This window comes from Saccoglossus kowalevskii, chromosome 11, assembly GCF_978046115.1.
Source record: "Saccoglossus kowalevskii chromosome 11, keSacKowa6.1, whole genome shotgun sequence".
Taxonomy (NCBI): domain Eukaryota; kingdom Metazoa; phylum Hemichordata; class Enteropneusta; family Harrimaniidae; genus Saccoglossus; species Saccoglossus kowalevskii.
Genome location: NC_140651.1, coordinates 37,207,641 through 37,234,851, shown reverse-complemented (window position 1 = coordinate 37,234,851; position 27,211 = coordinate 37,207,641). Strand labels below are relative to the sequence as shown.

Below are 27,211 nucleotides of genomic sequence, written 5' to 3'. Positions count from 1 at the left end.
TTAAAGTATTATAGACCTCTAATACAGTCGCAGTAATCCACCTGGTGATGGAAGTCAGGGAGGCCGGCCTATTCTGCCTGCCTGAGCCGTAACACCCCGTCTCAAATTCGTAGTACGGTTTTCATAGCAACTCCGTGCTCTAACCGGGCAGAGAAGCAATTCCTCCTGACCCTCCAGCCCGACAAAATTTGACAGCCGGGGGATGACGATCGGGTGAGGATTGTGTCCTGGGATTTGGTTTTTGGCGAGAAACTCGATTGTCCATAAAGGTGGTACATCGTTCGAGAAGGACAATTCCCCAGTTCTGACAGACGCCTACCTGAGGCGAGGGCCAATAGGAAGACTATTTTCCACATAAAAATTTTGAGTGGTGCTGATCGGAGAGGCTCAAAGGGCGGTCTGCTTAGAGCAGACAACACAACCGACAAATCCCAGTTGGGCGGTTCCCTTGTACGAGGGTTCTCGCCTCTGATATGGAAAGCAGTAAATAGTCTCATAATAGGACAATCGGCTAGTCTTGTTCCCAAAGCATTCTCAATGGTGGGGGACAAGGCCGACCTGTAGCCAATGATCGCTGCGTAGGACAACCACGTTGAACAGGTGGACGAAGGAGTCTGCTACCTGGCCAATAGAGGGATGGTATGGATCAGTCTCCCTTCCGCTACACCAATCAGTGTATGCTCGCCAACTAGAAATGTAGGTAGCATTGGTGGAATTCCTGTTCGCCCTGGCCAGGATGTTGGCAGCCCAGCCCGCTCAAATAAACCTTTTGTATGTGTGGGTCTACTGAGAGCCTCTATGCATGTAAGTAATACCCGCTGGGCTTGTTGTTAGTGCGCCGTCCGGTTGGGACAGCAGGTCCGGTAAGTCCGGTGTTTCGACTAGCATTTCCAACAGAAGTGGAGATGTCTGCCAGACTGTTCCTCACCCCTGGAAGGTGGTGTGCGGTTAGCTCCACATTGTATTCAAGGCACCAAAGGAGAATTTGCTCCGCTAGGACTGACAACGATGGGGAATGCCCCCCCCCCTCCTTGTTGAGGGAGACTACCGCTGTGTTGCCTGTGCGGAGCAGGACTCTGTGGTCTCAAACTACGGGTAGAAAGTGCACTACTTTCTGTTCGAGCCGGTTGATATGACGGTCCCAAAACTAATGCGGGGGCCCTATACCTTGGGCTTGTTCGTCCAATAGATGTGCTCCCCAACCTTGGAGAGAGGCATCTGTTACCAGAGTCATAGCTGCGGCGAGTGGGTCCAAAGGGACCCATGTCTGAGGTTGGCCAGTGACGACCACTAGGGCACAAACTCCATGCCCAGGAACACCAACTGTTGCGTTAGGTAGGGATGGAACTTGTCGGATTTACTAAAGAGCCCAACTGGTGTAGTAAATCCTGTGTTAACCTTACTTGCTCGGCTAAAAAAAACCCTGTTGGAGTTACGTAATAACCAGTCGTTTAGGTACGGATTGATGTGTACCGACATTTGGTGAAGCAGCAGCACCACCTGTTCCATCCATTTCGATGAAATTAGGAGGCTGTGCATAACCCGAAGGGGGGGCGCACCTACGATTCGAATACTTCGCCAAGCTGGGTGACTCGAAGCAGATGGCAACTCGCCGCTTGCATCGGTATGTGCAGGTAGGCCCCGCTTAAGTCTAGTGGGGTAGGCCAGTCGAAACGGTGGATGGAGAGAAGAACGCTGAATGGCGTCTCCATGCGAAACCAATCAAGGGGAACGTACTGATTCAGTCTGCCGAGGTCCAGAACTGGACGCCCGCCACCTGTAGATTTGGTACTACGAACATATTTGAGTAGAAGCCTGGACTTAATGCCGGCTGATCTACCTTGTGTATGGCGCGATTTTCCAGCAAACTGTCTACTTCCTGTCTGATTGCGGGAGATGGAGATTTCAGCGGTATCTTGTAACTATATGTCACCACCTGGAAAGTCCAGGGATCGATCACCCACTGCTTTCAAACTGGGCTACACCAGCGTAATCTGTGTGGTACAGGGATATGTGGCCATGGATTCGGCAGTTGCGAGGTCAATCTGATTAAAATCTGATGTAGTGTACGGGCTTTAATTATTTTGACTATAAACTTATTTTAATTTTATTTTTTATTATATTTGTTATTAATGCCCTTTTATTTTATTATTTTACTTTGATTTTGAGATTTTTTTTTTAATTCCGCCCTACCTACATCTGATCCGACGCCTATGTAAGTCCCGTTCAAGTCTCGCGTAAGTAACAGCCAATCACAGCCCCCCATTTATACAGGCTGTCGGTAGCTTACTTTTCAGTGTATACGGGCAATCTTTCTGTACATTATATTTTGCCCACTTGAATAAACCATTAATAGAAAATTGCTAGTATATTTTTATTTGCAAAAGAAATTTCACAGCATTTTACAATTTTTCTCATTACATTGAATATTTTTTTCACTTCCAACAAATGTGTACACTTCCAGATACATCTTCGCCAGCCAAGGTTCGTTCATTCAGTCATCGCTTCAATTTTACATCACTGAGCATAATTATCTAGAATGGAAGCAACAAAAATAAGTAAATCGTAATGATTAGAACACTGTAAACAGCTATAGTAAACAATGCAAACTGATTTTAAATTGTATAACGGTCACCGGCCCACGGCATCGACGCAGAAAATTGGAGCAAACAAATATTTCCTGATCAATTGCGATGTGTTCCAAATAAAAAATATTTTATTCCAGTCCAAATCAGCTCAATTACTTTAATAAAGAGTTATTGTATAATGTACAAAATGTTGATACAATTTGATGAATATTTACAGCTTCAATACCGTAGACGATGTTGGCCCGATCGTCAACAAAACATCACCCGTCTCCAGGGCAGGCGACTGGAAAAAGACACTGGTGTTCGGTCGAACCGGTGGAAACAAAATCAACACTCCCAGAATAACTATGCAGAATAACGATCTAAAGTCGAACCATTCGAGTCACAATATTAACATAAAAATGACTTTCGTTGCATTTGACAATGATAAACTTACCGAAAAGCCGTGTTATTCACGGCCGCTAACGTCAGTATAATTCGCCATTTTATTTGAGTGTGTTTGCCACCCGGTGACGTCATCATGTGCGCTATAAAAGGAGGTATGTGATTCGTTGACTAAAATCGTCGATAGTGGGTCTCGTTGAAATCTCGTTACATAGGCGTCGGATCAGATGTAGGTAGGGCGGAATTAAAAAAAAATCACAAAATCAAAATCAAAGTAAAATAATGAGATAAAAGGGCATTAATAACATAAGTAATAAAAAATAAAATTAAAATAAGTTTATAGCCAAAATAATTAAAGCCCGTACACTACATAAGATTTTAATCAGATTGTTGCGAGGTGTGGGTGCTCTCTTCTCCCATGATAGATAGATAGATAGATAGATAGATAACAGCTTTATTACAACCGTGTAGAAAATTTTACATTTCTAATTTGGTGTTTAAAATGTAATAAAGTTAATAATGAATAACTAAAAAAGTAAGTAGGCGAAAGTTGAGTAAATAAAAAATTAAATAAGTGTGACTGAGTGTATTCTTTTGTTTGTTCATTTACTGTTACTCAAGTACACATAGAGGGCTATAATAGTATTTTTATCTTTTGATTGTAAGATATGTTTAAATTGTTTTTCTTTATCCAAATTCAGGAAATTTGCATTTACACTGTTGATAGTGTGAAACATTGCGTCTCTTTGTTTTGTGTACAATTTACAATGTATTAAATGATGTTCCTCATGAGGTGAGTTTCCCCAAGGCCTGCGGTATTCACTAAGTTGTGAACTGGCCACTTGCCGAACACATGCCTGTCCCCCCAGTCGCAGAGGTAAGCGTCAAACATGCTTCCCTCGCAAATGGGGTGCACGACCGCCCGAGGAGGATGAGGAGCCACCACCTGGTCCCTTCCTCCCTGGGGGCGTGCCGCTACTCTTCCCTCCCGTGGAAGGGTACAAGCGCTTGCCTCCTGGCTGTCTCTGGATAGCGGAATCGATCTGAACCATCTGGTTCGTTGCACTCTGAAGCTCCGAGACTGCACCCGCCATTTCCCCATCAAAGAGGGTGGAAGATGTCCACTCTGTGTCACTGAGGTGGGGACATAACCCCTGACTCACGTCTAAGACCACGTCTCGTTGCACTGTAGTACCCCCGGCCAGGAGAGCCAAGTGACACTGGGGATGTCGCACGTAGATGTGCGGTGACCCACCAGTAAATGTGTCGCCTGGTTTCTGCCTCCGAGGTCTGGGCTGTCCCCCCCTATACCCGGGGTCTGGGGAAGAAGCCTTGGGATCCGGTTGGGGGCGTTTTGGTCTCGCCCCCACTTTGGGGTCTGATCCCGAAACCACACCGACCGGGTAGCGTTTGGTCCAGCAGAAAGTGTTGCATTAGATTAACCCCACCCGGGGGCCTTAAGCGTTGCCTCCACCGCACCGTGATGCTGAAAGTGGAGATAGTACAGCTAGAGGAATGCTCAATGAAATGGCTACTTTTGATTTTTTGGCCATATTGCATCTTATGGCAGATGTATTGTATTATCTTGGGCAGTTAAGTTGTGTTTTTCAGAAAACTTACCTAGATTTATCATCTGTTGATGGGCATATCAAAGCTGTTGTCAATGTACTTAAAAATATGAAGGATGACCCAGGACGCAGGCTGAAATCATTTCTTAGTTCAGTCCCAGAAACTCCCAGTGAATTATACATGAAAGTAGCAGCTGCCAATCTTACAGGTGATATTGAGTTTGTTACAAGTAAATCTTCAAGTGATGAAGCCATGATTACCATCAAAGATAATTCCAACTTAAGAAAGTGGTTTGTTTCTTGCAAATCAGAATTTTTAGACAAGCTTGTTGATAATTTAGAAACAAGATTTCCTGAATCTAATTTTCTCAAGGCTTTTCATATATTTATCCCATCTCATTTACCTAAAGCAACATCTCCAGAATACAAGCAATATGGTTTTGATGAAATTGAAACTTTGTGTAGTTTTTATGGGACACCTAAAACCACAAATGATGGTATGCAACATGCACCTGTTATTGATTCTGATAAGCTAAAAGATGAGTGGCCAGTGGTGAAGGAAATCTTGAGAAATAATTATATGCAATGTAATTTTCAAGATACTTGGGGATCTTTACTGGGACCACAAGCTTGCTTACCTACTCTTTATCCAAATATTGCTAAACTGGTCACAATTTCACTTATAATACCTGTTAATACTGCAGACTGTGAGCGTGGCTTTTCTAGATATAATTTAATCAAAACCAAGGGGAGAGCTAGATTAAAAGTTTCTTCAGTGAGTGCTTTGATGTCTATTGCCTTGGGCACACCACCTCTGAAAGAAATGCTGTCCTTCAATTTTAGGAGGGCATTTCAAATATGGTGTTCTATGAAACAAAGAAGAATAATAGACACTTCTAAGTCTATTCAGCCAGCAAGTACTGTGAAAAACATAAATGATTGCATGCTAAAACTGATTGACAGTGTTAAACAGCTGACAAAATTAGACCGAGAAATTGACTGTTTTGGTGATACTGATGACTGTATAGATGAATAGAAGGTCAAACATGTTTGGTAAATAATACCAGATTATTGTATGTCAAAGATTTATTAATAAATCTGATTATCTGCAGGAATATATTGTCATTGTGAATGATTTGGTTGTGTGACAATTTCAGTAAGAAATTTGTTGGAACCCAATTCTGACTTTTCAGAATTTTTTTACACTTTTCAGAAACTTTTTTGTACCACATTCTGACTTTTCAGAATTTTTTTCATAGACCCAGAGGAAACACAGAGACTCTAAGGAACCGCTCGAGGAACAGGCTGGCTGTATCTGACGCGAGCAAACTGTCTCCTTTCAACCGAAATATGTGAGCGAGAGCGTGTTTGAATGTGCGTCTCACGACAGGGTTGGTTCCTTCTGGGGATGCCCGTTGGTCGGTAAGAAGGAAGTCAAAACCTACAGCGGAGCCCAGACTCAAGGGTAAATTCTGAGTGCGGTTGTGGGGGGATCGTTGTAGTCAACACTGATTTGTGAGATCATATATCACAACCATGAAGTCATAAGTAACTGGATACAAATTAACCATTTGAGATACTCACAGCAGGATATCTTTATTACTGGAACAGTACTACATAGAGTTTATAACTAGCTAAGAACAGAGTTGCAGGAACAGCAATAAGCATAGTATACTGACACTTGCTTGGGTCCAGTCTAACACAAGGTGCTAAAAGGGGCTTATTTAAGGCATGGTCAGTAATCCAAAAGATAAACTTTCCTAATCCTGTACTAAGACAATGATTGGCTGAAAGATAATCCCCTTAACTGACTAATAATGTAATCATCAATCAGAAATGGCATACATTAACAGGAAGTGTGTTTCTTTGCCATAGAGTTCAATGTTAAGTTGAGGTAAACACACTAGTAAAACATGTTGAAATGCATATAACTTCTAACATTACAATGCTTAATCAAGTGAATCAATCAAGAAAGACAGTAATTCGACAATACATATAAAACAAGAATGAATAAAATCACGCAAGAATAAGTATCATTTCTAGACAAACTAACACAAACCTAAAACATGTCAGAGTAAGGGAATCACCAGTTAATTTGACCGAGGGGGTGCCGGTGAATTTCACATTTTATTGTTAAATAATCACAAGTCCCCCCCTAGGTGTATATTAAAAATTGGGCTGTCCCCCCTTAGAAAAAGACAAAATATGATAGCCCCCCCCCCCCCATGATTTTTTTTTAAACAATAAAGATTTACATTAATGAATCGTTGCATGCTTCCAGGTTCCAGCTCTACTCCCTGACCTCGTCACTACAGTTTAAGGAACTATTAAGTCATCAGTCTCTATTTTCTCTGCACTGTCAACGAGATCATCACCATCAGAGTCCTCTGAGTCAGTTTCGTCAGTGTTGTACATTCTGGTGTTTACAGTTTGTAAATGTTCAGTGATTTTATGTGTTTTTACTTGATCTTTATATGATTTTCTGATTACATCACTGGTAATTGCTTTCATTTTGTCTTGTTTGTTCCCTTTTTTTGGTAGCTTATTATGGTCCAGGTATCCAACTCAGCTGCTGTCAATGTTTTTAGTGTCCCATTCAACACCAAAGAAATCCAGTCATAATCACTATGACTTTTTTCCTGCTTCTTTTTTTGTTGTTTCTTTCTACCTTTTTCCCTAATGGTTTTCATTTGCTTTAGTGTGGTAAGGTGTTGTAAATGGTCTATGACATATTGCTGTTCCACTGCATACTTAGAGGAAAATTCTTTGATGCTCTCAGTATTCTCCAAAGATAAAAGCCCATTTTTGAAATTCTGCGGGATGTTGAAACGCGGCTGCCAATCATCTGGCTGTCTTCTTTCACTATTACTATTCACACATGGGGTCTCATGCACGCTTAAGAAGTGGTACGGCCTCTCACTGTTTGTCACTGGTTAGGGAAAGTTACTCTGGCTTATTTACCAGTTATAGAAGACACCTAAAACAGTGGGCTACTGAACAGACGGCTTACAATGACAGCATGGTGAGTGAACTGCAGTCATTCTACTGAGTTCATGGCAGATCTTGATAAAACACTGACTTGGTTAAGAAATGTATTTCATGGACTGTCAGATGTAAGTAAAAGAAGAATAAGTAGAGAAAAGAAAACAGGAGAAAAGTGAAGAAGCGAAAACGAGATCGTTTTGCAAGAGGAGTTACAGCTTTGTTACAAAGGATAACATCCACTGAGGTAGTACAAAGATGTTTCCCTGATGGTATACATGGTTCAGTAGATTTTGAAATCTCAGATCAAACTGAGGCCAATTTGAAGTTGTCAAAGATGGATGCAGTATATTTGCAATATCTCATTCATCGCAATGTCTTCTGTGCTGCAGCTAAGCAGCAGATGATGAAGTATGAAGAACTGAAGTTAAAATATGAGTGCCTGTCTGATAGTTCCAGTGGAGAGAGTTATGAGAATGGTGAAAGTGGTTCTAATGATCCTGGTGATAGTGCTGATACTGACATTCTTTGCGATGAGGATAGAGATTGATAGGAATGGAGAGGATCAAAAATAGATGCCTAGGTTCAATATCTACAGTTCCTCAGAAAGTTGTGTTTTATTAAAAAATATGAAAACTTTTTTTATATATATTTTATTTATTTACATACAAAATATTACACTATATAAATATATTTTATCTTTATATTTTGTGTTATATTCGTGTGTTTGCTTTTCACAAACTTGTTTAAAAGGTTTGTTTTTCTTCATACAGTGGAAAGTGCAGTAAGATTTTTTATGCTGTTTACAGAGGTTTATTCTGCTTACAAATGAAGTTTCATGTTTTATACTAATTTGATTAAGTTATTGTTGTGCAATAAAACAAACAATAACTCTTTCTCATTGCAGTATGTTCATCACAGCAGCCGTCGTCTATACAATATATGTGAATAAATCCAGAAAATTATAACCCCCCCTCCTTCACTCTTGGAAAAATTGTTAGCCCCCCCTTTCATACACAGAAAATGGAAAGCCCCCCCCCTAGAATTGCCCGGCACCCCCCAGGCCAGATTAACTGGTGATTCCCTAAGCCAGCGATAGCGGAACCGCGTGACGAACCCTGGCTGGCTGAAAATAGGGGGAGGCGCAACGTTTGCCCTTACTCAAAAGCCCTGCCCCGAAATCGGAGGCTTGGCTGCCAGCATCCCAGTTGGCATTCAGTGCCCGAGGTCAGAGAGGAGACCCATTGCAACTCGCCTGAGCTTTGGCCTCGCCCAAATCAGCGGGAGAGTCACGGCCGGGAACGGGAGTTCCCCGGAAGAGACACGATTTGAATGCGAGCGATGCTTTTGTGTTTCTTCCTGCTTGCCGACCGAGGGGCCGCAGTGGAGACAGCTCGCTCAGAGTGCATTTGATCTACTTGGCCTGCCAGGGACACAATTTGCCCCGACAGTCCTGTAATGTTTGTATGGTAACAGTAAGGAATAGACGAGACACGGTGTTGTTCAGTTGACTACTAAATGTGAAGTAACTTTATTACTTAAAAGTACAGATATTGATTACATAGGAAGTGTGGGTAGTTCATTGACATGTGACGTATCACAGATGGTATTCAAGGATAACGATGTATACGTATTTGTTTATAAAGCAAGATACTTAACTACATTACAAGTCCTTCGACCAAAGCCCTCATCTCGGAGGCAAATCCGGCGCCATGCAAGGACGGATCCACAAAGGAACCCGCAACAGGCCCCATTGAAGGAAAGACCTCCAGGGGCACAGCCTCGCTGTAGCCGGTAAAATCGGGCAAACCACCGCCTGAAAACACCGACTATGAGGATGCCCTCTGATCAGCGGGGGGGGGGGGGTATATTGGTACCTCCACCATCGGGCCTCCAACTCGACGTCTCAGTACAGGTAGCCGAGCACACAGTCACTTGGGGGCTGAAAATCAATAAATACTAATTTTCAAAAAAAAATCATCCGCTATACGTATATAAATAAATACGTATAGCTGATGATTTTTTTTTGAAAATTAGTATTTATTGATTTTCAGCCCCCAAGTGACTGTGGCCGAGCACGAGGACTTTCCACTCGTGCCGACACGCAACTCACTTTAACCAATTTTTACTGGACGTGCGACCTTGATGTGAAAATGCGTGCGACACGGTCAGTCTCTGCGATTTTGCATGGCTCTGAAAAACATCCCTGGCCTCAGAACTCAAGTGAAAACACACGCCTTCATACCAAAAACCCAGAACCCACATGCAGCCACGGCAAAAATAGCATTTCGGATGCGGGTTCTATGCTGGCAATTCTGATTATAACTACTGCACAGTCACCTCGAAAAACGAGGAGACAAAACCGGTGGCGAGCCTCTGGTGCTGTCATTTAATACATCTATCCCATTTCTAAATACATTGGTAAAGCATAAAATGAACACAACATTGCATGAGGGAAGCAAAATACAGTTGGACAAGACATAAATGTCACAGTCCCCATTATTTAATTATGAAAAAACTCGTGTTAAAATAATACATGGAACATCTGCAAACAATTGAATTAATATGTATTCTATGTTGGTGCAAAGTATTTTCCTTTAATCTAATAACTTGCATTGACCCCTGTCCAAAATCTCGGAGTACACAAGTGCAACCAAACTATATCTCATAAATGCTCAAGAAACGGCATTCATAAATCTGAGTAAACCTTGATGTACCTTTAATAACTTGACTTTTGTTAATTCAGGTCTTTGTATATTACCAGGACCTGGGTGTGTTTCATTATCACCACTGTAATTCCCATCAAAATGTAGCCCTGACACACCTCAACATTTTCCACTGAGATTGGTAATGTTACGACCAATCTGTCACTGATTCAGGTCATGACATCACTAAAAACAATAGCATTACAATCTAAGCTAATCATTTATTCTGAGCATGCTCAGTTGCTCTGTCAGTGCAGTAGGGAAAGGTAATTTTGGGTGAAAATCTTGAAAAAGACCCCCCCCCCCCAAAAAAAAAATTATGTTTTTCGAAATAAAGTTTTTATTATTTTAAACAGTGCATAATATGTAATAATAATTTTAAATTCACGATTATAAGGCATGCTGTATCTTCATACTTGTTGTGAATATTTTCTGTAACACAAATTCTTAGTCTCAGTTGTCCCAAGTGTTTTGGGTTTCTTAGTGACAGCTCTATATTTTTGATGTATAGTGCAAACTGAGTTTCTGTTTCATTTAGGTTTGAATACATTAGGTAAAACTTGTGAATCAGATAATCAGGAATTCATGAATCTGAATTTAACAGAATCAATCATTTTGAGCATGCTCAGTTGCTCTGTCAGTGTAGTAGAGAGAGGTAATTTTGGATGAAAATCTTGAAAAAGAACCACTTGGGATTTTCAGATCTGGAAAAAAAAATGACATGCATATGTAACACAGACTTGTTCATCAACCTGCCAAGTTTCATTGACATCTGCTGCACAGTCCCCAAGAAAATGTGAGAGATAACTTGAAAATGAGAAAGGTGTAAATCTAGTACTCCCAACAGGGACTAAAAAGGTGACGCAATGAAGTGAAGTTACATCGCCGGGTTTTATTTACTTTGTTGTCAAAAATGCTACACACAAAGGGGAAATCAACACAAGGGTAAACATAGTTGAACTCTGGTGACCTTGCCCTTTGTTATATAATATAATTTCCTTTATCATAGTTTGTTTCAATATAAATATGCATTGTCATAATTAAATTTGAATACAAACAAGTTTTGGGGTTGAACCAACAGTGGGGAATCAGTCTACCGAATGTCCTTAAAAGATGTAAATATCTTACAAAAACATTGGTGCCTTATTTGTTTAATTATTATACATAATTTCCAGTTTTCTTCAAAGTAATTCAAATATTTTAGTATAAAAACAAATGTCTCATTGAAAAAAAAAGTGCTGCATTTAGATGTGAATAGATTCATAGAACATGCAAGATAACAGAAAATCTTAGCTGGCTTTTGTCCAATTATTTTGTACAGGTGTCTGTCAAAAATTAATGATTCACTGAGACAAATATGAACTGCCTCATTGTGTGACTACTGTATTATATGAAAAGTAAAAAACAAACACCCTTTATAAATAGCTATCATGTTGCAAAATCTGCTTTGTATGCAAATCAACTTAAATAGTTAGTTGGTGTCCAGTGGAGGGAGAAGTCAACAGTACTGTTGCCTCCTGAGAATCTACATCTTCAAACACTGCAATCTTTGAAGTGAGTTTTTAAAACCAGTATTATAAAAACTCTATCATTCTGTTCTAATAGCCGAAACATATTCCTGTGAGTTCTCATTTGTCAAATGAACTGTTTGTCAAATACAGAATACATATATTTTAGAACAATTTTCTTTTTAAAATGTGGATGAAATGTTTTGCTTTTAATGTATTGTTTTTGATTTGATAACTTTTGACTAAACAGATTTTCTATTAGCTTCAGATCTTGATCAAAGTTTGGCACCCAGTTCATAGCAGTGCTTATATTGATTTTCTGACATCTTGTTTTCTGTAAAGATTTTATTGGTAGGTTTGCAAATGTGTATCAGACTGTGCAATCTCTCCATGAGTTGGTTTTGAAACCCAGTATGGGATTCTGAGATACATTACCAAGGATATTATTACAAGATAAATCATTTGCTTCATTGAACACATACAACAATGCATATTTCCACTGAGATCAGTGACCTTTGATGTGTACCACCAGTGATCAGTCAAGTAGAAACAGTCAAAATATTTTATCAGATTTTCTCAATTTTTGCATGATATTTTCATACAGGACATCTGTTCAAACTCAGGGAAGACTTTATACTGATGAATAAGGTGACCAAGTTTGATGAAGTTTGGAATAGAATTAGTAAGGTTATTATGCACACAATAACAATTAACGACGACGACGACGACGACGACGACGGCGACGGCGACGGCGACGACAACGCCGAACAAAATTTTTCCCTTAATATACCTTTCCCTTCCATCTTTGATGGTACGGGCAAGGTAAAAATGACAAGGAAAACTTATCCTACCAGCTACAATGTCTGTTACCGTGGCCGCGGAAACAACCCAAGCCAAAAACCCAGACAGGAAAAGGCAGGCTATGCAGGCAGAGCCGCTAAACTTCATCCTGGTCGATGCGGAGATAAAGAGTGAATAGCTCGCCGAAATGGCGCCGCCATATGGCCTCTGTCACGTGGTTCGTGCCGCAAGGGAAAAGAATCTTTCATTGGCAGAATCTCCGTTTAATGCCTACAGTTCAAAATAGTCATTTTGACTGACCGGAGTCTATGGCGGGTAATTGAACGTAGTGAATTTCAAATGAGCTGAATGTGCTTCTTTGTGTTTATTATGGAAATTGAGTGGATTAATTCAGAACTAATACAAGGACGTTTCCTTTCTGTGATTTTCGATATTATAATGCAACTGTTGGCAAAGATATATAAAGAACATGCTAAAACCAAACAAATTTACAAACCGGCTCAAGAAAATGCAGATGGATTCAGTCACGACATTAAATAGTACAAGTGTACCGAAATTCAATGCATTTAAACAAAGCATGCTGATAACTCGTATGCAAATTACCTAGTAATTAAACTGAACAGATAACTTAGAAATTATCTAACGGTCAACTTTACAAGCGTTATTCATGTACTCATTAAAGGAAACTATTATTGGCACGATATAAAGAAGCGGGAAAAAAATTAATAAGGTGTTATTGATCTACATGAACAGCAATTATTTAATGCATTTGTGCAAAGACACAGTAAACTTGATGAAGCTTATTATGCAAATCATCTAATTAGCATGCAGATTTGTACCAAAAGCTAATTAGGTCCTCGTATATAGTAGCTGTGTGCCAAGTTTAATTTCAATCCAGTGGAACAAGATTTGACACGGACAGACCTTGGTGCAATATTACTTACCATTTATACTTTGCACACATTGAAACAATGAGCAGGGTTCTGATGGAACCTACCAGGTACATGCAATATAAACTTAATTCTAAGGGTTTGGAACATCAAATGTTACGAGCCCATTTGTTTGTACACACATGATAGTTTTAGTTAGAAAACTCACACTCCTGAAGTTTCTTGTTTTAAAATCACCTCGCTGAAATTTTATGAAGGCTAGGAGATGTCATACATACTGTCTTGATATGCATAGTAGTAGACATCAAGTTGAAACACATTTTATTGAAATTCTATTATGCAGCTGCATTGTTAAATGCTCATCATGAATGCTCAATGTCATTTACATTGTGCATATTGTCATAGTGTCATAGTTGTGTTGGGCAAACAATAAATCAGTGCAGTCTTGTAGTGATGCACAGGTTATTGGCAAATATTCTGGTGAGAACTTGTCTAACATGTACATATGCTGGACCAAAATCCAACTTGCCAAGATAAATTATAAGTAACACTATACATATTTCAAATGCTCACAAATTTATTATGACAATGGATGGCTACATTATTAGATTGGGTAGAATTGATTACATGATGCAAATTTACTGTGAGCAAAACAAAGACACTAATGAACACTTCATTAGTACAATCACGAGAAAGAAATTTCAAATCCGTAATATGCCGACTACAAATCAAGTTTTTCAATTTGACAGTAAATCATTTAAAGCATTGTTATGGCAAATAGTGGCATTGAGTAAACCTTGCAAGACAATAGATAATGAAATACATGTAAAAGAATTTACTGTAGCTGCCAATGTAACACCAAGTCAGCAATATCTTTGGCTGATTATGTTGCAAGCAATGTCAGCCACATATGTGACAACAATCTACTGGCTTCCTGAAAGCAACATTACTTGCCATACAGTTGTATTGCTGCCTAGGGGTACTAAATATATTCACAGTAAAGAATGCTAAGAACACAATGGCAACCATAAATCCAGATAATGGTCAATGTTAAAAGTATCATGGCAACCACTGGTCCAGAGAACTTCTTTTGCTGAGCACCAAGTCAACCACTGGTCCAGAGATCGTTCATTGCTGAAAATTATGACAACCATAGATTCAGACAATGTTCATAGCTATAAAAAGACCACTGTCGTATGCTTATTACATCTTATTTGAATTCCTTTTTCTTTGACATGATTCCTTCTTCAATAGCTTCCTTGTACACATCGGGGTGCCTTTGCATATTTTGAACAGACAGGTTTTTACCAGCTTCTTGATCACGTCTGCCTTTCTGGATCATGAAGATAATTCCAATGAATAATAACAAACACATCGAAATGTTGCCATAAATACGAGCCTTCGACTGGGCTTTGTTAATAGCTTCTTCTCTGAAAAATAAAACATAGATAAAGTATTTAACACCTTGCCTGTGACTGCAAGTGTTCCATAAAGCAAACTGAAAGTGAATGAAAACTATCTTAAAACTGAAGCTGTAACTAAAAGTGATCAATGTAGAATGAATCAACAAAATGGCCAACATTCTATTATTTTGAATTTTGCTTACAAAATACACTAGCATCCCAGTGAGTAACCAGTGTACTAAAACACCACATCCAATCTATAGAAACAAGTTGTGTGTCAGTGAGTACATCATCTTGAAGATTGAAGTTTTTCTGCCTTCACCTTCTCATATTCATAATAGTAACTCAAGTTCAAATATTTAGTGTTTTCGCTGTAAACAGACAGAATGGTCAGAGATTATACAATATAGCCTAATTATCAAAACAATGAATAAGAGATTAACGAATTGTTATGCAAAATAACCATTAATATTTTCATAGGGAGAACAATGACCATCCCCAAACAATACCAGTACAACAATCAAGTCTGGAAATTTGTAAGCATCTCTTAGTTCAGGAAATGTAGTCAGTCAGACTTTTTCTGACTCAATTCTATGGACATGTCTCATGGCCATAATTCAAAATCAGTCTCACAAAAATGCTCATTGTGCAATGAATAGGTAGGTAGCTGCTTGTCAAGTACAGGGTTCTCCCCAGGGCTTTTTAGCGCCGAGGTCCGCGGCGCTATACCTGTGAATCTCGGCGCTTCACTTGGGACCTCGGCGCTATGTGTTCCCACCTCGGCGCTTGATTTCATATTTGACATGCCAATATCAGATGTGAAAAAGCTTTGTTCGCCACGCCGGTCGGCCCCGACCGTCACTCAAAATTAGTGACCACCACGGAAATGCTTCCGACGAGGACTATTGTCTGATTGTTGGTATAATTACGTACCGACCGACACGCATCCTGTTTGTTAAATTTGTAAAATCTGTATGAAGAAATTAATAAATCAATAATGACATTTTTTTTCTACAACGGCATTTCAAAACTAAAGTCAGCGATTTTTCATTGATCTATCTATTATTTGTGTAACGCTACGATCACCGTAACATTGTCAGCTGACGGCATTGCGTTGAACGGGTATTCACCGCTGCTGTTGCGATCATCGGTCCCTGACTTTTTTGTTTAAAAATACACAAACTTAGAATGTTTGCTTAATTAAAACGATTCATTGATGATTAACTTAGAAATTACATCAAAATCGCCAACGAAATGTTGTTTTTAAACATCGCGGAAAAACATGCACTCTGCGCCGCCATCTTTGTTACCTCAATTAAAATCTCCGTTGTAACCCAGCATGCATCGGTTGCGATGTCACTACATGCGTTACGTCGCCTTAGGGTGGCGTTCCTCGGTAATGACGCACTATGATTGAGGTATTTCTAGAGGTCAGGGTTCGTTTTTTCCTCGTCCGTCTCGTCTGCAGTTGAATAATTTTTACTTCGATTTATTTACCATTTTTTTTTTTCCGATGCGACTTAATTTCACTTGTTTTTTTTAATTCTTCTTTAATTCTTTTTTTTAATTCTTCTTTAATTCTAATTAGTGTCACTGGCGATGAAGTAGTAAAAACGCAATTAATCGCAGTGCAGCAACTCGGGATAGACCATCCCAACGCAATGGGCAAATTATTACTACCCTAGTATTTTGGGGTTTGCCAGCTCCGCACCCTTGATAGACTTGGTAACTTCTTGTAGACTTCCGTTTTTATCACTGTTTTTGTAAGGCTAACTATGTACAAAGGCGGGATTACCTTTCGATCAATACATGTTATTGTTTTAAAGATGTGCTAGACGAGGCTGACACTTGTAAACAATACAACGTGAATAAGCATCGCGGGCAGGATTCCATGGATCGCGGGTGAAACAAAAGCGACGCAGCTGTTTGTCTAAGCGACGCGGGCCCGCAGTGCTTGAAAGGCCTGGGGAGAACACTGCTGTTATCATTGCGAATCATGTAAAAACTATTCTTTCAAGACCTAATTTACCTTTTAAAAATTGCAAATCACCTCTTTCGAAAGCTGTCATGCAGTTTTCAATTGAAATCGATGCCAACACATCTTGCTTTACTTCCGCAATGTAATTTTTATGATCACTACCATTCGGAAAACTTCGGGTTCTACCGGCATTACCATGCGGCATTTTGATTGGTTAATGGAATTCTTGACCCATCGGGTCAAAGGACACATGCTAATGTTTCACAAACATCATGGCGGGTCTGTTTTTTTTTACCGAAGCGATCAAGTGATCAAAAATAATCGCTCCCGATAAAAATAAGTCTGATTTTACTTACATTTCATATAAAAAAAAAGAAGTAAAATTTGTTGAGGAATTATTGCTATAACTGGTGTATAACATGGCCAAGTAAGTTATGTCACGTCGTAACTTTGATGATCGTTTTGAAGCTTTATTTGTTCGCTCATTACTGTAATTGTAAACGTTTTAGAAGTTGATGGTACGAATAATAAATTACAACAATACGTCAATTATTTACGTGATCGATTTTTTGAAGGAGAATGTTTTTGGAGTGAATAAAATTATGAGATTCGTGAACATAAATCTGGCTTAACGTTTTGAATGCGTTTCCTTCAACGTTTTACAAAACAATTAAATTGCAACAATAATGTGTTTGTTTTTAGTCTGCAGCATTTGTATTTCGAGAATGTTTCAAACTCTTCTAAATTGTGAAACATAATGTGTTGATTCCATTAAAAACAATATTTGCCCTGTGACTGAGCTCACTAATATTCAGAATTGTAAATAAGTTCTGTTAATCAATGAAGGAAAGATATGTAAATGATATGCAAATTATTATGCAAATTAGCCTCAGCGCTATGCATTTTTTCTGGGGAGAACCCTGAAGTATTACGGCTGCCTTGTTACTGCCCACTAACTGCTTGTCAAGTATTACGGCTGCCTTGTTACTGCCCACTAACTGCTTGTCAAGTATTACGGCTGCCTTGTTACTGCCCACTAACTGCTTGTCAAGTATTACGGCTGCCTTGTTACTGCCCACTAACTGCTTGTCAAGTATTACGGCTGCCTTGTTACTGCCCACTAACTGCTTGTCAAGTATTACAGCTGCCTTGTTACTGCCCACTAACTGCTTGTCAAGTATTACGGCTGCCTTGTTACTGCCCACCAAAATATATGTACATGTGGCTTAAATGATTGCAGTGTTCTTCCCAGGCCATATCAAATGGTAATAGTGAAAGAATACCGATAAACACCAAGACAGTTATCTAATTGTCTGAATACCTGGTCATCATGTATACACAACTTCAGTAGTTTCAATCACAACTGTCTTTTTAATAATTGTGTTCCAATCATGAAAATAGGAAGTAAATATGAACAAAATATATGTACACAGAAAATAAATATTAATTATATGTACACAGAAAATAAATATTAATTATATGTACACAGAAAATAAATATTAATTATATGTACACAGAAAATAAATATTAATTATATGTACACAGAAAATAAATATTAATTATATGTACACAGAAAATAAATATTAATTATATGTACACAGAAAATAAATATTAATTATATGTACACAGAAAATAAATATTAATTAGTAGACTGCATGTAAACTCAAACAAAAATGAAAATTATTGCTACGTTCACATGGCAGCTTTCTATCGGAGCCGAACTACTGCTCCTCCCATCGATTAACAGAAGATTATCCCCAATACATTCATACGGTCGAGCCTAACGAGAGCCAAGATCTGCTAGAGTTTGATTTTGTTTATATATAATTAGTATAAAAAATAAATGGCTGGAAACGATGCTGGTGTTGTTTCTTTACATGGCACGATGCTGTTGAGCTAGGAGAAACAAAGAAACAGTCACGAGTTGTTCTTTCAAGATTTTGTCGCATAATTTTGTACGCCATTTTTCTGTTCCCCATTGAGCTGTCAATCTATCGCAGTATTTCTTTACTCTGCCAAATAGATATTAGAGCGCGTACCCCATCGTGAAGCCAGAAATTGCATGAAATTACGATGTTGTCTCTGTCATAATTGAAATGAGAGGTTACTTGAAGACTCTTGAAGGCGTGATTTGGGCTCTGATAGTTGGGCCCTGATGTGTACACGGTCGGGCCATGACTGGGCACAACCCTATCGGAGGTTAACCCAGAGGGTTTATTGAAACCAAACTTGGCTCAGATAAAATGCGCGTGTGAACGTAGTAATTAGTCGACTGATGACCTCTTGGCGTACCTCATCCAAAGGCTATTGTGAGTAAACATCCTTGACATTTCAAACAATATAGTCCAACAATTTAAAGAAAATGTTAAAATAATACATAAGTGATATTAGTACTTACGATACAAATTCTGGAATATCTGCATCTGATTTGTATTTTCCAAACCATACTAGTAGTTTCCTGTTAAACCCAGTAGCTCTAAACTGCGCTTTATGAGACGTACCTGCAACATTCAAAGAACTTAAATTTAAGTTTAGTCTACCAAACCACATGACTGATCTGAATTTTTTTTTAGGTTTCTGAAAGACTTCAATATAGAGATGCCATGCTGCAATATAGAAGATAATCACATAAGTGTGGCATGAGTAAAAAACTACTTCCTGTTTAGAAGAAATACAAAAATGGTGCCCAAACCATGTGACCAATGATAATAAATTTACAAAACATGTAGGAAACTTAATGTGCTTCATATATACATGTAGAAGCTAAATATTAGATATGATTACTTGCTGATTCTGAAGAAGAAGATTTTCAAGTGTTTTTTGCTGTTTTTAGGAGAAAAAAGATAGGGAGAAAAATCGTGTGACCGCGCTAAAGTTTTTATTGCTGATATCCGTTACATATCAGTCGTATTATATGCCATAAAAAATCTGAATGCCTAGACCCTCAGAAGATGGTCAAATAGCCATTTCCAGTTTAATTTCAATCCAATATGGCTGCCGAACCAATTCACCGATCAGAATTCTCAAAGTCATGTGCACCAGTTCACATTAGGGACTTTCAGACCATTCTGTTCAGCGGTTTTCTCAAACAGCTTGACGAAAAATATTTTTGGAAGAAGAAGAAAGAAGAAAAAACGGACGTTGAGAATAAAAATATTGAAGCCGCAAGCGGCATCACCGGGGCCCAAGGTTTCAAATATACATGTATATCCATAAATAATGACGTCACTGGATTGCCATCAAGGTAGTTTCAATGGTCTGTACTATGAGATTGAAATGCAGGTGGTTCCATGTATTTACCTGGTTCGGTTAACGAGATTTTTTTTTTTCGAAAATATAATGAGCCATGTGCTTATGCATATTAATGACCATGCATGAACATATATGGTCAACAGTGTTTGAGTTTGACAGTTATGCATATTGATGAGCTCATATGACCATATATGGTCATTTATTATTTTAATCAAATTTAATTTCTGGTTGCACAATATCCAAGATGGCGACCAAATCATGACTGATCAAAATTATATTATTTTTCTCATATGGAGCTATGGCCAGACATTATTTATGAAAACATATAGTATATCGGTTGAAGCAGCTTTAAGAAACAAATGCCCAAACATTTGGTCATTTTCACTTAAATCCAAGATGGCGGCCAAACCATGTGACTGATCAAAACTATATATTATTTGTTTCAAATGGAGCAATGGCCAAGTATGATATATACAACATATCTAGTTGATAAGTTGAAGCACCTTTGAGAAACAAATGGCCAAACTTTAGGTCAGTTTTACCTAAAATCAAAGATGGCAGCTAAACCATGTGACTAATCTTTTTTTTTTCTCTGATATCTGAAAGAGTTCACTATAAAGCTGCAATTTAGCTGATTAGAAGATGATCACATAATTGTGGCTTGATTAAAAAAACTACTTCCTGTCTAGAAGAAATTCGAAATGACGGCCAAACCATGTGACCAATCACACCATTTTTTTTAAAACTTAAATGTGCTTCGTATATTGAAGCTAAATACTATATATGGGAGCATTTTGCTTGGTGGTTCTGAAGAAGAAGATTTTCAGGCATTTATTCCTGTTTTTGGGAGAAAACACATGGCTGGAAAAGTTGAGGTTTACGTTTAGAATTTTTTTTCTGATATTTATTACACATGAGTTGTACTGATCGCCTAGAGCTTTAGAAAGTGGTCAAATAGCCACTTCCTGTTCAACTTCAATCCAATATGGCTGCCGAACTAATTGACCAATCATAATTCTAAAAGTCTTATGCACAAGTTCACAATAGAGACTACAAAGTATGCACAATTTCAGACTATTCCTTTCATCGGTTTTCTCAAACAACTTGACGAAAAAAATTATGGAAGAAAAAAACAGACAATAACAATAGGGGCCTGCCCTACAGGCTTGGGCCCCTAACTATACTACCATAATGAAAATAATGTACATGTATACTGCACTATCTATCTATAACAAATCTAACTTGACTAAGGGCACAAACAAGTTAATGAAATACTGCGAAATACTTTATTTTCGCTTGGAATTAATTTTCGCTAAAGGAATGATTCAGTGAAAATAAAATCCAGCGACTATAACTTTTTTCCTATCTTTTACATTTAACTCCCCAAAAATCAGTGAAAATAAATTCCTTACAAAGCATCTGAAAAGTCTTTTCAGCAAAAATTAATTCCAGTGAAAATAAAGTATTTTACAGTATCCAAGTTTGAAAAAGATCAGATAAAAACTTACTACAATATTAAAGTTTATATCAGGTACAACAATGAGGGCAAAAGTGAGCAGACATTTTCCCCCTCGTATACCTTTCTTTTCAGTTCAAATAACAATAAAAAAACTCCTGTGGTATTTAGTTACTGTTGACTAAATTGAGATTTAAATTTCAATGAAAAACAAAAACTTATCCATAAGGTTAATTTATGTAGTTGGCCTATATTTAGTGACATCCACTTTAAATTTAATGCATGGGTAATAAAATGTCCTATATATTGAATGGCATATATACAGTGTCAGCAGCAATACACCTGAATCACGTACACACTTTCTATGCTGCAACCAAAGCTGTCCTGTCCTCAAAGTTGAACAGAGATACTACGACTAACTATAGCAGTTCAGGGCTATTGCATGAAATACTTGAAAATGATTTTCAGTGAATTTGAATGTTGGTGATCATTTCTGTTCCCCACTTAAATGTTCTAGTTGGAAATGACTTTGCTAACACTGTAAATGCTCCATTGTTTTGAAATGAGTCGCTTTTAGGGGTAATAATATTATACATGTAAAACAAACATCTAGGTCTATCTGATCTCATTGAAATGAAAGATGATAAATAATTTATTAGTATGTAAATTAGCTTTTTAATATTCATAGAATAATCAGATACTTCTATAAAAATTTCAATAACAAGCAGCCTCTTGGCTGAGATAGCTCCGCTGTTAGTAATGCACATTTCAATTAAAGAACTGAAGATATCATTAAAAAATAAACAATATGTATAGTATCAAAACAATCAGACTTGCGGTTTTAAACAAGCTGTGGACAATATCACTTTTTACCAAAAATGACAAAAATATTCACCAAAATTAGAGAATGAAGATATCATTTCAAAATGAACAAATCTGAGAGAGATCCACATGTAGTACCTATATATGTAATATCAAAGCAATTGCACTTGCGGTTTTTAACAAGAAGTCGAAAATATCACTTTTTACCAAAAATGACAAAAATATTCACCAAAATTAGAGAATGAAGATATCATCATGAAATGAACAAATCTGAGAGAGGTCTACCCAAGGTACAAAAAATGTACATATACACCAAGTATCAAAGCATTCAGGCTTGTAGTTTTCAAGAAGAAGTCGAAAAAGTAAAACATTGACACGGACGACGACGACGGACAATCACTCATATGATAAGCTCCGCTCGACAAAGTCGACAGCGGAGCTAAAAAGTAAAACATTGACATGGACGACGACGAACAATCACTCACATGATAAGCTCCGTTCGACAAAGTCGACAGTGGAGTTAAAAAGCAAGCATGTGGAAGTTTCTATACATTTGGGCAAAGAAATTTAGGCTAAATGAAACCAGGGAGCTGTAACAGCTCCCTGATGAAACTCGTTAAATTTTATGCAAATATTCAAAATATATCGGTAAATGTAATCAGGTCTGGGAAACTACCAATGTACTATATATATTACTAAATGCAACTAAATGTTTTTCATTGTATTATTTTAAATGAGTGAATTTGCTGCACGATTTATTTAGGCTCATTAGGAGTTGTCTAAAAGCGTGGCTTTGCAGCCCTACATAATTTCATATTACATCATGGACTGATGAATGGCTCGCCCATCATTTACTATGAATACAATGAGTACTAATCGTATATTAAGAGTTGATCAATGTGCTCTACATACACCATTGTCTGCCTTGAATGGAAGCATTATCACAAACATCTTTAAGCATGGCAGTCCCGCCAGCATTTTATTTTATGGTCACACTTTTCTGACATTGCCATTCATTATCCTCACAGCCACAGTGGTTAATTGCAGACTTGATAAAAATTGATATAAATGAATTATCATAATTTGTGTTTGGATTAATTACCCAAACAATATACAAATTAGTATATACATTATTACCATCTCTGTGGTTTACATTTCTGAGAACAACCTAGGAGTATGATTGAAAGCTATTTTGAAGACTTGCATGTTAGTTTAAAACATGCTTTGTCAAATTTTAGGCAAGAATTTACATCTTACCCAACTAGTAAACTAACATAAATATTCAAGATTGTTACAACAAAAATAAAATATTCTATGCAATCTGATGATCAAAGAGAGTTATTTAAAACACATCGCCATGGAGAGTGATTTGCATACTGAAATCTAGTCGGCATATTTACTTTCTACATCCAGAACAGCAGTTTCGTGTACTGACCATTTATTATAGTGATGTTGATGTGTTTATTTTGATTAAGTATTCGAACATGTTGTATATGCATACATGTATGAACTATCTCAACTATGCATGCTGTTTATAATTCATAGTTATGTTGCTCACAGCAGTGTATTGTTATGCAAGCATTCATTATCGCAAGGTCAGTCACACATGCTCATTTGTGATCAATTGTTTCCCTATCCCCAGTTTTTTTGTTTGTTTTTTTTTGCAAAAAGCAGTTCATTTTTAAACCGAAATGTTTACTTTTTTCCTCCACATTATTTTGACGTGTTTCAACAATATAATATCATGCTGGATTTAACCTTTAAATGACAGTTCGTTCAACTGAACGATGACTTTGAAATGACCTTGCTAATTTACATTGGCGGAGAGTTGCATATGGATAGCAATTTCATTGGAATACGACAACCATGTACAAACACGGCTTTAACCATAGGGAACATTCAATAAGTTGAAATAAGGACCTAGACTTGGGAAGAATAGTGAGCTAAATGGGAGGTGGCATGTGGTACCACGAAGCAGCAAACAAACCCAATTTAACAGCATTCATTATAGTACACATTATCACATTCATTCCAGACTATAGAATCGCTATTCATACTCATTGTGACTACAATGCAACTGATATACAGCGTGCATCGTGCGAGGGACGCGACCCTGGTAAAACACAAAAGTTGTTTACAAAAAATATAATTGCTTTACCAGTATCCTTAGACGCAGTGTCTGTCGAATAAAACAATCTACCAGTACTTCCAAGCCAACTACATCTCACTGGCTGTAATACCCTTGAATTAATTGCTGCTAACTTGAACGATTTTTTCAATAAGCTTGCCATGATGCGCAGTAGTTTGTTAACTGAGCAGTTCAAACTAACACGTCACGTACAAGTATTACACAGGCACAGCTGAACTGAAGAAAAAAACATGCAAAAATGCTATGACGTCACTGTTTTAGAACCATTTCATTGGACAAAGCATACCCAATCAGCTCGTGGGGAGATCAACCCGGAAGTACTTTTGTGTATCTTGTCCAAAGGCAAATACTTGTGACAACATCATGTAGGTTGGTGTATTATTTTTTACCGATTTATGCAGTGTAACGTATAGGGTAAGATCAGTGACAAAATTAGTTTCATTTGCATTTGTGCCTACAAGTTGAGTAAATAATATAAGTAACTTACTTGACTTACAGATGTGTATATATACCGGCTTAGGGTAATGAATCCTCTATAACATTCGGGTCCTCGTACTGCTGTAATTCAATAGTCATACCCGGAAGTATGGCTAGTCATCAAGACATATGTTTTTGGCTACATATACATATACAACAAGAGAACTGGTGATGGTTGTAGAACCATAACTGCCTCAGCTCAAAGATTGTTATGTAATACAGGGGAGTGTGAAGCGAAATGTATTGTAATGTTACCTCTGTGTAATTTACAATTAACCTTCACTGTGAAGAACAATATGGGAGTTGACTTAAATGACTGGTAGAAACAAGGCTGGTCAAATTTTGCAAAATAGTAGTTAGAATTTCCAGATACGCAATCGACACATTGTGGGATATCAAAATATGGATGATAAACAGCAAGTGATATTCCCATAGATGTAGTTGGAATTGAAGCAAAGGAGTGACCTATTAATCCATGAAACATACTCACACATATCCGTACATATCATCCTGTCTTATTGTGTGTGGGCAAAGCTGTCATGCACACAATCGGAAAAATATGTTATTACTGTAAATAATTATGAACAATAAACACTGAAGTTTAGAAAAACTATGAACAATTAATAAGGAAATATGTGATTTGCTGTACAGTTTCCAGAAAATTATTACAAGTCCCAGAAGTGCATACAGTCGTCAAAACGTACAGTTTGGTGACAGTTGGGAATGATACCAAGATTTAACAATTCCATGAGAACATCGCAATGTTCTTTTAACACATGAAACAGATGTGCATTGGTCGAATTTTGTATAATTTCAATAGGCATACAAGCACCTGTATTTTTTTTTTTACAATAAACCCCTCATTCACATTGTGCAAACACAAACAAGACATTAAACCTTCTTGATAGTAACAAGTAAGTGTTGTATAAACCCGAATGAAAATTCCGGAGTCACGGCGAATACTTCTAGCGAGTCACCCCTCTAAAAACGTCATTACTGTGCCAATGACATTGAACTTTGCTCTTCCATAAAGCAGCAGTTCCCATCTTCAAATAATCAAAATAACCTTGATACCCTGGTCTATTGTTTCACAATGACTGTCCCAAGGGATTTTCGTCTTCTAAATTTCTCATGATAAACATCCCAAGGATGTTTTTTTTAATAGAAGGACATGTCTTTTGGCAGCATTTTTGTATTAATTTCCATTGCACAAAAAAAGTAGCAAATACTGTTACTGAAGCACAGAATTTGCATGATTTTTCCTCCCCGGCCATTCACCAAACTGCAAACGAAGTCTTTTTCCGTATCCAAGTTGTTGACACTTTGCAACCGCCTTGATGCATGTATTGTGACGTATTTTGACGCCGGATTCTGACCTTGCATTCTGGCTAAACCTTTATTTCACAGTCACTTTAGTTTTCACTTTTTTAAAATTATTTTACTGATCAAAAGACTTTTCACTCCCATCATGCAATCTCCCATAGTACTTCCGCAGACACAGTGGCGATCGCCAACATATCTACAAATAACCTCACTCTCAGGAGCTGAGGAATAAACGACTATGAAAAATTGAATAGAATTAATAGAGATGAAAATAACAATTTCCACAGTAGTTTACTTTAAAAAATCAATGAACTAGAAAACAAACAAATGGTTCAGAGTGAATTAAATAATCCAATAAACGAGAAAGAGATCAAAATTGCAATTAAACAAATTAAGACTAAAAATGGCTTTTGGTCAGAAATGATTAAGTATAGTTCTGAATTTCTTGTAAACCCACTAAAAACACTATTCAATCTAATTCTGAACTCAGGAATCTACCAAGACACGTGGAATATCAGTATTATTTCTCACATTTTTTAAAAATTGCAGTTTCTAGTTGTGTTGGAAAAACTTTTTGTAATGTAATTAAGAATAGACTTAGTCACTTTATTGAGACCATTAATGTTTTACATAATAGCCAGGCAGGTTTTTGTAAAGTTCATTGTAATATAGACCAATTTTTTATTTTAAAAACTATTACGGTATCAGCAAATACATGAAGTTGAATGATAAACTGTATACCTGCTTTATTGACTATAAAAAAAGCATTTGATACAGTTTGGAGAAATGGCCGCTTCTACAAATTACTAAATAGTGGCATCAATGAGAAAATATATAGAATTATTAAGTACATGTATAATATATTACACAAATTGTGAACAAATTCACTGCAATCTTAGCATGTAGAGCTGAGGTAGGAGAACTA

At 37.6% G+C, this 27,211-nt stretch overlaps 2 protein-coding genes across 2 annotated transcripts in view; one reads left to right on the top strand and one right to left on the bottom strand.

Moving 5' to 3' along the window:
• Nucleotides 1-13,985: 13,985 nt before the first annotated feature.
• On the bottom strand, nucleotides 13,986-24,740 carry LOC144362831 (UPF0389 protein CG9231-like). The gene is made up of 3 exons (XM_085505168.1): nucleotides 24,496-24,740; nucleotides 19,206-19,308; nucleotides 13,986-14,856 (listed from the first exon to the last, which is right to left on the bottom strand). Exons 1-3 carry the CDS (start codon nucleotides 24,626-24,628, stop codon nucleotides 14,637-14,639), a joined length of 456 nt encoding a protein of 151 aa, XP_085361294.1. The 5' UTR covers nucleotides 24,629-24,740; the 3' UTR covers nucleotides 13,986-14,636.
• Nucleotides 24,741-24,774: 34 nt separating this feature from the next.
• LOC146737183 (zinc finger-containing ubiquitin peptidase 1-like) overlaps nucleotides 24,775-27,211 on the top strand; it is a 73,777-nt gene continuing 71,340 nt past the window's right edge. The window contains exon 1 of the mRNA XM_085505166.1: nucleotides 24,775-24,851. The gene's annotated coding sequence lies outside the window, so the exon portion shown is untranslated. The remainder of the gene's footprint in view (nucleotides 24,852-27,211) is intronic.